This window comes from Coptis chinensis, chromosome 5, assembly GCF_015680905.1.
Source record: "Coptis chinensis isolate HL-2020 chromosome 5, ASM1568090v1, whole genome shotgun sequence".
Classification (NCBI taxonomy): Eukaryota; Viridiplantae; Streptophyta; class Magnoliopsida; order Ranunculales; family Ranunculaceae; genus Coptis; species Coptis chinensis.
Window position 1 is genome coordinate 14,763,874 of NC_141460.1, and position 16,464 is coordinate 14,780,337.

Consider the following 16,464-nt stretch of genomic DNA (forward strand, 5'->3'; position numbering starts at 1 on the left):
AAGTTTGCTTCTTCATCTATTTTCACACCAAGTTGTGTGCACTTAGCCCAGTCACATTTGAACAATACCGTCTTGTACCCTTCACGATAGTTTAGTTGAACAATGTTTGTTAGGACACCATAGTAATCTGCATCTCCATCAATTGGATTCTTGTCCTTTGCACTTGAATGGAAGGTGGTCATGCAGCTTGTGCTAACACCACTATTTTGGTTCCTTTTAGTTTTCTGGTACTCCTTGGTGATAAAGAGAAACCCATTGACACAGTATTTATGGTACTTCGTAGCAAACCGTGTAAGTCCCCTAACCAAATCCTTAAAATGAACATCGTTCGATTCCAAGAATTTGGGTTCTTTTGTCAACTAAGTGATGAAATCATCTGAGGATGGTACTCTATTCTGCCCACTCCTCCTTGCACTTGTTTTACTGTCCTTAATGAAGCTACTATACTTCCTACACAAATTTCTTATAAAAGTTAGTCACATAACATGTACATTATTTTGTTAAGTTTAGTATCCAACAATGTCAATATGACACATCATATACTTACATGTGCCAATGCAACTCTTGTAACTCGGATGGCTTTTTAGTACCCACTGACGTGCTTGTTCATACTCCACAACTTCCAATCTATACGTCGCACTTGGGCCAAGTGGTCCACCCTCATTGGTAGTGGGGTTGTCCTCCACACTATCTGAAAAATCTGGTAAAAGTTGTGGTTCATTATCAGCCATCTTATCAAGTTTATCTAACATGCCCCCTCCTTTATATCCAGCACAATACAGAAGTGTCTCCTCCCTCAAGTAACGCTCCGCAATACAACCTTCAGGACGCGCTTTGTTTGTAACAGAATCCTTGAAGATTTTCATGTATCTTTCCAAAGCGGGAAAAAATGAAAAAGAATTAAATTATAGTAAAAGCAATGGAAGCAGGTTGAAAAACAGGAAACAAAAACAGAAACAAGTTGTGTACCTTTCGAAACAATACATCCACCTACAAAAAACAGGCCCACATTGATGAGCCTCGTAAGCTAAGTGAATAGGTAGATGCATCATAGAAATGAATAGTGAGGGTGGGTAGATTCTCTCAAGAGCACACAGGGCCTTGATCATACCCCTTTCCAGTACATTCAGTGTTTCGATCTCCACTTTTTTGGAACATAAAGCACCGAAGAAAGTATAAATAGTTGTAATAATAGATCGAGCTTCTTTTATGTTCCCATCTCTATACGCATGCTGGATCAACACTGGGAGCAAATGTTGCATCAAAATATGATAGTCATGTGACTTCATTTGTTTCAAATCCACACAATCGCCCTTGACAATATTGGACCAATTACCACTAAAGCCAACAGGTACACTTAGATTTTGTAAGGTCTGGATGAACAACTTCCTCTCTTCTTTTCGAAGCCAAAAAATACCTTGGGGCATAACTCGTTTCCCGTTAACTTGAGTCACCCAATATTTCTTTTTAATTTTCATACTCTTTAAATCATTGCGTGCTTTGGCATTATCTTTAGTTTTCTTCGTATTCAACATCATAGCAAGAAAGATTTCACACACATTTTTTTCAATATGCATGACATCAAGGATATGACGAACGACAATGCGTTTCCAATACTTGAGCCTAAAAAAGATAGACCGCTTGGAAAAACATGAAGCTGCTTCATTGCCTTCTTGTTCATCACCTTCGCCATCTTTCCTTTTCTTGCCTTTTCCAAATTTGATTTTCAAATTCTTGGTCATTCTCTTAACTTCAACACCAGTAAACCTAATTGGTTGCTCGTCTAGTTCCTTTGTCTTATCATATGTGCTCTCCCTTGTATCATGTCTAGCCTTCGATGTCAATGGAAGCCAACGTCTAGTTCTCATATACACATGCTTCTTTCCATGCTTAAGCCATAAAGAAGCAGTTTTCGGACCACAAGCAGGGCAAGCAAATCTGCCCTTAGTTTTACAACCGGATATATTTCCATAAGCTGGTAAATCGTGGATTGTCCACAACAAAATAGCACGCATTTTGAACACTTCACCTTTGAATACATCTTTAACCATCGCCCCATCACGCCACAAGTCTTGCAACTCTTTAACTAAAGGTTGAAAATACACATCAATATCATTACCCGGTTGTTTTGGACCCTCAATGAGTGTTGTAAGCATGGTGAATTGCGACTTCATACATAGCCAAGGGGGAAGGTTATATGTCACACACATTATAGGCCATGAATTGTATTGTGTTCCTAGAGTACCAAAAGGATTAAAACCATCAGTGGCTAGTCCCAGACGAACATTGCATGCCTCAGCAGAGAAATTTGGATACTTTAAATCCACTTGCTTCCATACTGCCGAGTCAACGGGATGCCTCATTGTACCAGGCTTTGATGCCCCAGTAGAATGCCACTGCATCTCCTTCGCCACCCAACCCACACTATACAATCTCTTCAACCTATCAGTAAGAGGAAAGTATCGCAAAACCTTTGCAGGCACCCTACTTGTCCGTGCCCTCAATTGCTCAATGGTTGCAGTTTTGTATCTAGAAACTCCACATATAGGACAAGAAACCTCAAATTCATTATCTCCCCAATACAAGATGCAATCATTTCTACATGCGTCAATCTTCTAGCATTTCAACTTCAAGTCTTTAATCATCTTATTTGCTTTTAGGCATTCTCGGGTATCTTATTACCACTAGGCATCACCATCCGGAGTAGTTGAAGAAAATCAGTAAAAGCCTTATCGCTCAACCCATTTGTGATCTTCAAATTAAGCAATTTCATGACAAATCTAAGAATAGAGAAGTCAGTACATCCAGGATACAATTCAGTCATGGCTTCACACAAATTATCATTAAACTCAACACCTTCAACGAGTTCTTCTCCCTCGGTACGACCTCCTGGATCCTCACCCAAAACAGCGTCCAAGTTATCAAGACTAAGTTCTTCCGCAAGAATGGTGAATGCTGCATACATGTCCACCACAGGCACGTTTGCTTGAAAACTTGATCCACTTTCATTGAGTTGTTTTGGACATTCTTTCTCACCATCCAAAAACCAGAATTTATACGTCTTGTCAAATCCATGGCTAAAACAATGTATCACAACATCATCGTGACTCATTGCCGGGCCTTGGTTTCGACACTTTCTACAAGGACATGGTATAACATTCTTGTTGTGATGGTGTTCCACAACAAAGGAACTAAAATCCTCAACACCTTTTATAAAACGTGGATCTCGAAAACTGTCCAAGTTAATCCAACTCTTATCTATCAAACCCATTGACTTTATAACTTAATAAACTTCTAAAAGAAATAGAAAAGAGAGGAATTCAGAACAAAGAAAATAAAATAAGAACATATATATTCATGCATCTTATAATCACTCATACCCAAACATAGCATCCAAACTCAAGATTTCATTTTTTTCGCTTAATTTCATTAATAGTTCAGGTTAGTGAGTTAAGCTCATCAGATTAGAAACAAGGACTCAATACTAAAATTCACCATTCACATACACTGTTAGATCGATAAGAGATGTATCACTATCCTCCAACCAAATACCAACCCCAATACACCCCAAAACCCAAATTTTAATCAGCACCCAACTTATAAAGATTTATCTTTAAGACAGTTCATCAAATATCATGCAAATAGTTGGCGTAAATCAACAAACCCACACTTCAAAACAGACTCATAGTCTACGCATAAAAAAAATCAACTTAATTTATATACAACCTGATGCTTAGAATGAGAAACCCACACAAATCCAAAGAAGGAAGGAAAAAATAAACACGCACCTTGATGTGAGAATGCAGATCAAACTTGTTCACATCAATATAAAAAAATGAATAAAGTTACTTCATTTGAGCTCAATAGAAAATGAGTTAGAGGAAAAAAATACTACCTTTAAAACCAAAATAGAAAACGAGTTAGAGGAAGAAAAATTACCTTTGATTGAAGGCGTTGAAAAGATAGAGAATGCGTTGGATTTACTGAAAAAGAGCAAAAAATTGGGGGTGAGAGATTTTTAAGACAAAAGTGTGTAAGGGAGTGAGAGAGTGAGAGAGAGAATACCTTGGCCTCCCTTTTGCTGCCGGCTGTTGTTTGCTGTAGTTGTGTGAGACTATGTTTCCTTCTATTATTTTGGGTGGGAACTGAAACTTTTTTCGCGCACTGTTAAATCCTTGAATGTTTTTAGCAGTATTTCATTCCAACCGGTTGGCCAACTCTAAAAACAGTTGGTACACATAAAATATTCGTCGAAAATGTCCAACCATTATTAACCGTCGGTTATCTCGACGGCTTAAAACAGTGGGATATCTGTCGGGTAAGAAAAAAAATCTAACAATATGTTAAATAACTAATCCGATAGTGATATTTTGGCAGCCAACGAGCTAGAACCGTCGGTAACTACCAACATATTATAGCCGTCGGTGTACATCTACTGGGTCCGTCGGCTAAACTCAATTTTTTTGTAGTGGCAAAATTACAAAGTCGTGTGTTGTTGTATTTTCACGATCATGTTCTTTTTATATAGTAAAATGCACACTCCTTTGTAAGTCAAAATTACTCGTGCTCATAGAAACAAAGTCACGAGTTAGATTTTTGGGATATTATAGGGCACCAGTTGGGAATAAATTTAGATTCATTGTCGTGTGAACTATTCGTCTATTTGAATCACTGAATGGGTTGAAGAGCTCTAAGAGATCTATCTTAGATCGTTGTTCTTGGTAGGCAAACTTGTAGTATCATCTTTGTGCATGAAAATTAACCATGCGCTTAAATTGGAGATGATCCATTTTAAAGCACATGCCTCCTGTGTGAGGTGATTTAGGTGTTGAGCCTATAAGTTAATTTGTTAATAAATAGAATCTAGTAAGGTGATTGTTTCAATTTGAAGTCCATATAAACTCAAAGAAACGGAAAGAGTTTAGAACTTCAGATGGAGAAAGAAGGATGAGGTCTTTTCGCTTTGCACCACAATTTATTAAGTAGAGATGCACCTTTTGGTTGAACTACTATGACAAGATCGAAGAATGATTCCATACCGAAGAAGCTCCTTTTACATATTTGCAAACCAATCAAGTGTGCGAATTACGATTAAGAAATCACTTTGGCAGCGCTGCTTTGAAGGTAGACAACTATTGGACTTCATACCATGTGAATACAATAATCAGACCAAACACAGCCATTTTGTTCACTACAGAAAACTTAGACTAATGTACTCAATTATAAGCTTGCAGGTCTATTTGTTCAAGCTATCATCTGCCATCGATTGGTTTTTACAGCTCCAAGTCTACTCGTTCCCATTTGTGACTGAGGCAACATATAGATTGTTAGAACTTGTCGTAGGTGCCTCAGAATGTTTGTCCTTTCCCTATATGTTCTTCCACATTCATACTTTGGTAGGAAACCAGTTATTTTGACGAGTTCGACCCAGTTGCAGTCACTGGGAATTCATAAGAGTGCCTCTTTTATTTTCGTCGCATTCTGAGGATCCAATCAGAGATCTAAATGAAGTTCAACTGAAACTTCTAATAAGGCCATGTGTTGTTGTTGTTCATTTTTTTTATTTTTTTTTGGAAATACCCCAAATGAATTTGGGAGATATTATTGGATTGAGACGATTATTAGGGTATGACAAAAACTTTAGTTAGTTATGGGGGTATGGGAATGGTTTTATGGGTGTGTCCAAGATCACCCATGAGTTTTGGACTCGATTAAATGACAATTGGACTGTCATGGGGACAGACATATTACAACCCAAATTAATGTTGGACTTTCTTAGTTCCTTGTTTGATTTAGGAAAGCTTGACTCGGGCTTTGGATTGTTCCAAGTATAAATGTCCAATAAATATGGGTCGAGTTTAATTATCAATGGATCAGAGCCATTGGGCTTTATTAGAGCTAAGCTGATTAGGCTTGACTATTGTCTATGGCTGATCCATGCCCATTACAGCTAGGGCATGTGGACCTAGTCTTGTCTTGGTGATAGGCCTATACCCCATTAGGGGTTTATGAAGGAGGGTTCCAAACATCGCCCCTTTTGTCACGTTGTAATGATGCCTGCTAAAGAAGTGGATGTAGTGGAAGTTGTTGGGAGATTTCACTAGAAAATCACACCTCAATCTAGTTACTTTCTATCCCAAATGACTTCAACTTGGAGTTCACACCAAGGAAGTCACCCACCCAAGACTTTGGTAGTTATCACAACAAACTCAACAAAGCAAAGCCACTAGTTTATCATCACAATTCATAGTAACAATAAATATGAAAGTAAATAATGCAAAGAGACATAAAGATTTAAGGTGGTTCAGTAAATGTTACCTACATCCACACAAGAGCTGAGTTTCCTTTATAGTAAAGATTAGAGAGTTTTACAAGAGGTAACTAGAATCAAGAACAAGAGGCCTCACTCAAACCCTAGCTCAATAAAGCTCCCATAATTCCCATGAAATGAATCTCTCAAAGTTGTCTCAAAACCCTATTCTATTTCTTTTATATAGGTACACATAGAAAAAGGTGAGAAAATGGGCTTTGGGCCGAAATATAAAAAAATCAGTGAAAATTTCAGAAGGCATGAGTGCGCCCTGGATAAGGCGTGGTCGAGCGCAGGTCGCACCCCCTTCGTTACCAACTTCTAGTAACTTTCACAAGCATGAGTGCGGGGCGCGCCTTCTACAAGGCCAACTCGAGCGCAGGTCGCGCCCCCTTCTCCAAATAGAAAATTGTGAACGCGGCATCGGACACCGGAGCAAAGCTCGACGGTTCCACAAACCCAACAATCTCCCACTTGGAACCTTCAAGATTTTACATGCACATCACATCTCAATTGTAACAACTCAATCCAAATCCAATTTATTAATGAAACACTCAGCTCATCCATCATGGTCTTCAAGCACGAAGACCCGACGAAGTTGAACACTTCAACTTCATCTTCACAACACCCCTACCATGACATAGACATGTCTATATGGTACTCCATGAATAACATAATATCCATTTCACCGCTTCCTAATGATGTTTGCCAAGGTTAGCCATAAACCTCCAAGCAACTCCCACTGCATGGGATATATCCGGGTGCGTGCAAACCATGTGCCACCGCCTAGGGGCTTGTTAGAAACCATGCAAGCTCTTTCTCAGCTTGCACACCATATTCTCTCTATCCTTCCGTAGGAAACCCAATAGTTGTCGCGTGTAAATCTCCTCAACATGGTCACAATGGAGGCGAGTAGTTTTCACATCTAACTGCTTAAGATTTAAACCTTCCGCTACAACAATACTAAACACTGACTGAAAAGTATTTGGGGAGAATATCATTACCATATATCTCTTGGAGCCATCATGTTCCTTCTTGACTCGATACACCCATTTGTTTTGTAGAGTCATGTCCTTGGGTACTTTGGCACTAAAGACGAGGGACTTCGTCTCATCATGCATAACAAGCTCCCACACGCTAGCATCACCAACCTCCAATGCCGCATCATATATAGCAATGAGGTTCATCATCATCAATAAATAAATAGGTGGAGGGAGGATACTTCATGCTCGGTACAGTTTGCCTGGATAACCTCCTTAGTGCACGATGTAGAGATGGACTTGGTGGCGTAGTCTCCACATCTGAGTCACTACTATCATCATCTGACTGTGGAACTTCCACAACACCTCGACTCATATCAAAGCCTTCCAACTTAACATACTCAGTATTACTATCTGTAACCGGCTCCATAGGCTGTGCTTCTTTTCTGTCCTTGTACAAAACTGTCTCACTGAACAAGGCATCTCTGCTTTGAATAATTTTCCGATTTTGGTCATCCCAAAAACGATAACCACGATCATCATCGCCATATCCAATGAAGGTACACTTGACATCGAGCTGACTCCTAGCTTGGTCACTAGTGTGCACATAGGACTCACACCTAAACACTCTCAAATAGGAAAGGTTTACATCCTTCCCACTCCACACTTCCTCTGGAATCCTGAAATCCAAAGGTACTGACGGTCCTCAGTTGATCAGGTAAGCTGCTGTGCTAGCGCTCTCTGCCCAGTATTGCTCAGGAAAGCCTGCTAGTGTACGCATACACCTAGCCCTATCTATCAGTGTTAAAATCATCCGCTTTGCAACCCCATTCTACTGAAGTGTTCCTTGCAAAGTCTTTTCCATCTTGATGTCACTGTTAGCACAATACTTCTCAAAACCTGAATCAACATACTTTCCACTATTAGCGGATCTCAGTTTCTTCACCTTGAAGCATGTCTCATTCTCAACCATGGCCTTCCACATCTTGAACACTTCTAATACCTCGGACTTGTGTCTCAAGAAATAGACCCACACCTTCATAGTATGGTCATCAATGGAAGTCACAAAATATAACTTTCCGCCAAGTGAAGAGACATTAGCTGGCCCCCAAACATCTGTATGAATCAACTCAAGCTTCCTAACTTTCAGAGTTCGACCCATCTCATGAAAACTCACCCTTCTTTTCTTTTTAAACATGTAATTCTTGTAGAAGTCAAAGTTCGTCGACTTTAACGAGAGTTTACCAGTGGAGTGAAGGACTTGCATTCCTTTCTCACTCATGTGACCAAGTTTGCGGTGCCAAACATTTGGATCCTCTTTGCCATTTACCATGACATTCAACCCACACCCGTGTGCGGTCATGTAGAGAGTATCATCCTTGTCGCCTTTAGCTACTATTAGCGAACCCTTAGAGACTTTCCAAGTATCTCTCGTGAAGATTGTAACAAATCCTTCAATAGCTAATTGACCCACCAAAATCAAATTCTTTCTCAAATCCGGAACGTGTCGAACATCCCTTAATAACCATGTCCTATCTTTCAACATGACATGGACATCACCTTTGCCAATAATGGCACAAGATTAGTCATCACCAAGAAAGACCTTTCCAAGGCCAACTTTGGTGTAGTTCACAAAGAACTCTCGATTTGAGGTCACATGGAATGATGCGCCAGAATCTAAAACCCAAGACTCCTTATTGTTCTCCATCGAACATATCAAAGCATCATCTTCCACTTCAACTACATTAGCTTCTTGTTCTTCTTGTAGTTGTCATTCCTTGGTGCTTGGCATCGATTACTATAGTGGCCAGACAAACCATAATTGTAACATATAATGATACTATTATCTCTAGGCTCATCACTAGGGGCATGAGAGTTCATTCTCCCCCTTCTATTTCTCAGTCTACCATGACCCTTGTGCACATGCATCCCTTCGCTCTCGGTACTCAAAGCCGAACCCAGTGTCGAGGCCCCATCCAAACTCCTTTGAATTTCCTCCGCTAGTATCATACTAACTACATCGTCGAATTTCAACTTATTCATTCCCGCCGAGCCACTAATAGCCACAACCGTAGCCTTCCAACTTAGAGGCATTTGTCCTATTATCGCCAACACTCTCACTTCATCATTAAATGTAATCTCAACCGACTCCAATTGGTCTATCGTTTGGTTGAATTCATTTAAGTGGTCCTTGAAGGAATCATTCTCCGACATTCTCATGGAGAAGAGCTTGGTAATCAAATAGACCTTGTTCGCGGTCGAAGGTTGCTCATACATGCACGTGAGTGCCTTCATGAGAGACACCGCCGTCTTCTCATTTTTAATATTGAAGGCCACCAACTTTGAGGGACTCAATCGAATTGTCGCCAATGTTTTTCTATCTAGCAAATCCCATTCACTTTGCTCGTAACTCGTTGGCTTCTCCCCCATCAAAGGTTCATACAAATCCTTCTGGTAGAGGTAGTCTTCAATTTGCATCTTTCAATAGCTGAAGTTTGTACCATCAAACTTCTCTATCTTGTAGCTTTCTTTATTGGTCGTCATGACTTCCAATGAACCAAAACACTGGTGGAGACCCTCTCAGGGAATTTCTACAAACACCTATCTTCCAATACTAAATGTGGAGTTTTTTCCTCAAACACCCTGTATACACTAATTCAGGAACCAAGCTCTGATACCACTTGTTGGGAGATTTCACTAGAAAGTCACACCTCAATCTAGTTACTTTCTATCCCAAATGACTTCAACTTGGAGTTCACACCAAGAAAGTCACCCACCCAAGACTTTGGTAGTTATCACAACAAACTCAACAAAGCAAAACTACTAGTTTATCATCACAATTCATAACAACAATAAATATGGAAGTAAATAATACAAAGAGACACAAAGATTTAAGGTGGTTCAGTAAATGTTACCTACGTCCACAGAAGAGCCGAGTTTCCTTTATAGTAAAGATTGGAGAGTTTAACAAGAGGTAACTAGAATCAAGAACAAGATGCCTCACTCAAACCCTAAATCAATAGAGCCTTCACAATTCCCATGGAATGAATCTCTCAAAGTTGTCTTAAAACCCTATTCTATTTCCTTTATATAGGTACATATAGAAAAAGGTGAGAAAATAGGCTTTGGGCTGAAATATCAAAAATCGCTGAAAATTTCTAAGGCACGAAAAGGGGTCATACTGGATAAGGCGTGATCGAAATGTAGTGTGCCCCCTTCATTACCAACTTCCAGTAACTTTCACAAGCATGAGCGCACGGCGCGCCTTCTAGAAGGCCAACTCGAGTGCAGGTAGCGCCCCCTTCTCCAAACAGAAAATCGTGAACGCAGCATCGGACACCGGAGCAAAGCTCGACGGTTCCACAAACCCAATAGAAGTGTGGTTTGTAAGCGTTCACAATGGTCTGAAATGCGCAAATAGATGTTGAGAGATTTTCGACAAAATCTTTTTAAAAATGTGCCACTTTCTAAATATGGTGTTGGAACCGTCATTGAGAAGTGGATTTAGGAGAAGTTTTGCCTCATTTCTTTAGTTGAAAGAGAGTAAACATATAGGGTCAGGGTTTTGAATTTTCCCCGAATTTTGAATATGTTCAAGATAGAAGACCATGTCATCTAGTAGTACTTCAATCGGTGAACCTGTTAAACATGTTCCATACGATGCGGTGGGTATGGAACCTAAGGAGGTTGAAGACCATCGTAGATGGGGAACTACTTCAGATCATAATAGTCAATTTCTAATGCCGGTGAAGAAAAAGATCGAGTTGGATATGGCTGAGTAAGGGAAGATCTGAATATTCCTGATAGTGTCAGATTGGTTCGAATCCCGGCCAGATGATAACTTGGATGCAGAACCACTTGCTAGGGCGTTTGCGGCTAGCTATTATCGGCTGTTGTATGGTTTGAATATTTTTAAAGCTTTCAGTGTGCATGTGAGAGAAAGAAGAGTTCCAAAACCCGTTGTTGATAGTCCTGTAGAGAATGTTAGGAGTAATTATTCCGAGGTCATTGCTAAGGTTGTTAAAGTTACTATTGTAGTTTCCATTCAGATGATGCCTGGTACTTCTGGATTGAATTTTGTTGATATATGGGTGTCTGCTTTTGTTGGCGGGGATGTTGAAATGCATGATGTCATATAGCTGGGGGTGCCCGAACTGCTGATGTTCCGGAGCCTTCAGGTGATAAGAATAGTATGGTGGCCAGTTCATCTGGTACTAAGGCTGTAGATTCGGGTGAGCCAGTAGAGGTGGTTGGAGCTGATGGTGGGAGGTATTTGGTTCCTCAACTGTTTCTTGCTTCTGGATATCAATATCTGATGAGGCCTGCCTTTTAAACTTCCCTAGTTGCTCAGTTACCGGCTGCTGGGATTGTGTTGAGGGAACCAGTGGAAGGTTTGTTGTGATTGAGAGAGTCAGTGTTCTGACAACATCCCAGAAGGACAAAGGGAAAGAGAAGGTCACTGAGGTCCCCAAGAAACAAAAGGTGTCGGCTGGACTTGATGGTCGCCAGCGGTGTTTGAGAGTTGGTGTTGGGATGGCACCTGTGTCTGTTGGTGGTTCCGCCCGATGTTGATGTTGATAGGTAGTGCTATACCCGGTGGGGACAAGACTGCGTTGCTGCTAGAGTGGCGGAGGCCCAGAGCGGTTTACTATCTATAAGTATTCAATACTCTATTATAAATTGTTTGTCTTTGAGTTATACCCTGATTAACATGTCGAAAATGCAGGTGCAAAGCATACCGGATGACATGCTTTGGCAGCATGAAGAAAATTATGTGTTGCATCAAGCCAGGATTGTGAATTTGGAATCTGAGGTCTGGCGAGTTAATGCGGAAGCTGAAGTGTCTAGGTGCTTGTTAAAGGAGGCGGAGACTGCTGCTGTTCGAAGTGTTTCATCTGAGGAACTTGAGCAACTTACGCTGATGAGGTCTGAGTTGGAAGATACGCTGACTGGACTTCACGCTTGAGGAAGAGAATGTTGCTTTAAAGCTTGATTTGGAACGACATGAATTTGATCTCCGTTGGACTGATGGAGATCGTGAGCGTAGTGAAGAGCAACTTTGTTTACTGGAACAAGAAGTGTGCTACCTCAAGGTTACAACTGAGTCAAGTGATCCTGAAATTGTTCGGCTGAAGGACTTATATGAAATGGCATTGAGCCATTTGGGCACCAAAGATATAGAGGTAGCCACTTTGCTTCGTCAGATACAAAGGGCCACTGAGGCGAGGAATGAGATTGTTTTGAAGTATCAACAGTTGCTTAAGATTTACCGTCAGCAGGTGGGCAGGGATCCTGAAGGCATTGATCCTTAGGAATATTAATCTCTTGTTTTGTTTTGCCTGTGGTGACGCCAGCTGAAGACATCTCCAAGGATTGTAATTTGAATTTGTCTTTTAATTTCTGTATTGGAATTTGAAATTTAAACAAAATCTTAGTTGCCTAATATATACCGATGTTGGTAATTAATTGTGTTGTTAGTAGTTGTAATTTTGGCTATAAATAGCAACCGGTATTGCGTATTAAGCACAAACTCTACTAACTCCAAACTATTTCAATGGTGGAGGGTTTATATCGGTGCATGGAAATTGCTAAGTACTATCTCATTGGCGTGGAGAATTTCACTGATGGCCATAGTCGGATGGCCTGGAATGCCCTCAATGCTGGTGTGAGGGAGTTAAAAAACAAGGGTGCGCTAACCCTGCGTGATGCTAAGAAGAAACTGAATGAGCAGATGCGGGCTCGTTATGAAAGCCAAGTTATGGAGTTGTTGGCAGAAAAAGAGAAGTTGGTGAAGGAGCACCTTGAGAGGGAGAAAGCTTTGGTGACTGAAGCGGTGCGCTTTCCTAAGGAGAGGGATGATGCTGTCACCCTAGCTTGCTGAGCTGGAGCATGAGTCCAGAAGTGAGTTGGTAAAGCGGTTGAATCGTGTCTCCAAAAATCTAAACTATTATAAAGATCGCGACCCTTAGTTACAGTCCTGCAATAGTGAAATAGTATTTTTTTTAATGTAACTCTAAATCTCTTCGTCTATGTTTTGACTATTGTACCCCCTGTTTTTTTTAGTTAATTGATGATATTGCCCTTCTATTCTTTAAGCAAAACGCACGTTGTGCATGCATCAATCTAGTTTGTTTAAGATGGGGTACAACCGGTGTTGTAAGGATGGTGGTTTTGATGTGATTGCCGACTCATTAGACGAGTCGAAGTAGATTGTAATAGTATTAACTATTAATGAAAAAAAAAATTTGTATATCACTTTTGCCAAGTGTCAAATTTACCTCGGTAGCAAATTTAATTATCTTGATCGGTGTGAATTGATTTGATTGTTTAGCTTGGGGCGCACTAGACAAATCAGCGCACATTTTTTTCTGAATTTTTTAGAGTTGAAGCTAAGTAAAAGTTGGTTGGGTGTTGCTGCGGCCCTAGGTTATCTATCTGACTATATTTGACCTAAAATTCTATAAAAATAAGGTTTAAACTAACATGAGATCTGGGAGCTTTTGATAGATATAAAAAATGGCAGATGAATTGTCATGAAGTGGCTGACATGCGTTGTTTTTATGGTTGAGAATGGTATGTGGGATGAGATTATGGATAATGATGGATGATGGATGTCATTGACCAAAACTATGCAATATCAAAACTTAATTATCCCTCAATGAGTAAATGATGAGTAAGATATCGTTCCACCTTTAAGTTGTATTGTGAATAAGGACAAAATTGGAAAGGGGTTTGAGGGATTAAAAACAATGGTTGTAGAGATTGCGAATTACTAATGCTAAACTAAACTAGTAGTGATTGATTATATGAGAGGAAATTAAAGAGATTTGAATCCACCGATACTTTTGATCCACAACTTTTTGCTTCATGTTTGTTCTCACAAGTAGACTATAATTAGGCAATCAAGCGAGTGTTGATGCCCTTTTGGATGATATATCGTTAATACATATTTATACTTAAGGTTGTTCCATAATATATCTTTTTTTGTTTTACATAGCTTGGACATCCATTCAATGTATTACCGAGAGCAACATCAAGGAGTACTTCCTAATTAGGCAGTCATTCAATGAATCACCACTTAAAATAAAAAAAGATAATTAACATCATATGTCTTACACTTTTAGATTGTTGTATTAAAATTTTATAATCTTGTGTAAAATTTATTGATTAGAAGTTATAAAATCAATTACGGTCTTGCTATACTTATATTTGAGCGTATTTTAACATGCCAAAATTGGCCCATGAGTTAGAATATGTTTTTGGGCCTTTTTGAGTCCTATTTGAAGCCCAAAAGGTGACATATTAGGGTTTAAAAATTAGGTTTTATGTAATTTCAAATTTGAGATCTATTTTCATTACTTTTAATTACTTGCAACCTTAAAACAAAATATAATAAATGAAGAAGAAAGAAAATGAGAGAGTGGTGTAGAAAGGAAATCAAGATATATAATTTTTCACATTAAAAGGTGAGTAGACATTCTTTAATTTTTATTTTGTTATTGTTATTGAGAGTACTTATATGTTGATTAAGAAACAAAGTGTTGTGTTTTAAAAATTCATAATGTAGATTTACATTACAAAAATCATTGTTTCATTGCTACAAATACTTTAATAGTAATTGAGTTCGAATTTTCTGAAATTGTTAATTTAGAATTACATTTCCCGTTGATGTAGTTGTTAGAATTCAGAGATTTGAGGTTAATTAGTTGAATAGATATTTTTAAAGTAGTCAGAATGCATATCTCATTTGTACTGTTTGGGTAGATATTCGATTTTATAATAATTTTAAAATTTCTGTTTTGAGTGAATTTTACAATCTTTGTTGGTCGTGAGGAAATTCTAAAATTTGTAGGGTTTGTTCACATTACTGAGTATAATATTCTAATTTAATTTGGTAATTTTTACATATATGTAGACTTATTGAATATATATGTTCATGTGTAACGTACTTAGGTTTTTCGTATATATACGAATTAATTTTGTGTGATCAATTGTATGTGTCTAGTAAGTTAATAGGAGGTGATCAGGTGAAATAGACTAATCAAGTGAATGTTATTATTGTTATTTTATATGATTACAAATGCATGTATTTATTATGTGATTTCGAAGGATTGTATTAAGATGATTTTATTTATGAAAATATTGATTATTATATATAGACTGAGAAATGTGTTTATGTACGTGGAAACTTTATGATGAAATGATATCGTGTGAATGGGCACCCAAGAAAGGAACTATCGTGATCGTCTTGAGGATTGGTGTTAGTGTAGGTGGTATTCCTTGAATATGTAGGAGTGACCAATATTAATGAATTGGATTACAATGTCATAAAATTTGTTTAAATATAAGTGAAGAGTTTGACCATGTGATATGAATATTTTTATTAGTGATGTTTAACCCTATTTTGCAGGACGGAAGGGCCTATTAATACTTTACGTAGTGATGACGTCCTACCCTATTACGTGGTTAGCTTTAAAATAATGCATAAATGCTATGCAAGCTAAAGTTTAAGAAATCGCTTGGAAGAAACTTTTCGTCATTTAAAAAAAAAAAAAAAAAACTACTTGTCTTCCAAACTGTAATTACTTATTTATTGATTAAGTTATTGTTAGGGTATGCATGGTTGGTTGCATGCCCTTGAGTTTGTTTTTGTTTTCTCTACTCACACAATCAAATTCAAATTTGTTGACCCCATGTTTGTTTTTCTTTTGCAACGGAGGGTGCGTTCTTAGGAGCATAGTTAGTGTGGAGTAGTGAAGTGAGACATTGAATTTGGATGCGTTAAGCGTTGGAGTCATTGTTGTTTTCAGTTTCCTTTATTATTTTTAGAAGGTTGTACAATTTGGAATATTAATTTATATTGTTTGAATTTATGCAATGGACAATTTAGATAATGGAAGTGGAGCTTTTATGGATTTTTTTTGAAAGTCAGTTGTTTATTTATTTCAAATTTACACGATTGAGTTGCTTATAAGATTACTTTTGTAGCTTCAAATGCTTTGATTCTGTTTGGCCAGAAGTGTACACGTATGTTTCGTTCCCAATTCACACCCTAGGTCTTGAGTGATTTCATATTAGTAGAAAATGCGCATTTTTTATTTAATATGTGGTTACTCAAAATTTGTGGTGTGACATGCGTCCTCCTTTTTGAATATTTAATTCCGTCATCTAGAG

The 16,464-nt window shown here is 38.5% G+C and overlaps 1 protein-coding gene across 1 annotated transcript; it reads right to left on the reverse strand.

Annotated features, from left to right (window-relative positions):
• Positions 1-359: 359 nt before the first annotated feature.
• Positions 360-3,112, reverse strand: LOC147496834 (uncharacterized). The gene is made up of 4 exons (XM_086562673.1): positions 2,683-3,112; positions 970-2,572; positions 595-870; positions 360-450 (listed from the first exon to the last, which is right to left on the reverse strand). The coding sequence occupies exons 1-4, from the start codon at positions 3,110-3,112 to the stop codon at positions 360-362; spliced, it is 2,400 nt and encodes a 799-aa protein (XP_086418799.1).
• Between the last annotated feature and the right edge of the window lie 13,352 nt (positions 3,113-16,464).

Coding starts and splice junctions, on each gene's coding strand:
- LOC147496834 (XM_086562673.1), bottom strand. CDS start 3,112: ATGAGTCACGATGATGTTGTGATACATTGTTTTAGCCATGGATTTGAC. Junction 2,573..2,682: donor CCGGATGGTGATGCCTAGTG/GTAATAAGATAC, acceptor TGTATTGGGGAG/ATAATGAATTTGAGGTTTCT. Junction 871..969: donor TGGATGTATTGTTTCGAAAG/GTACACAACTTG, acceptor CGCTTTGGAAAG/ATACATGAAAATCTTCAAGG.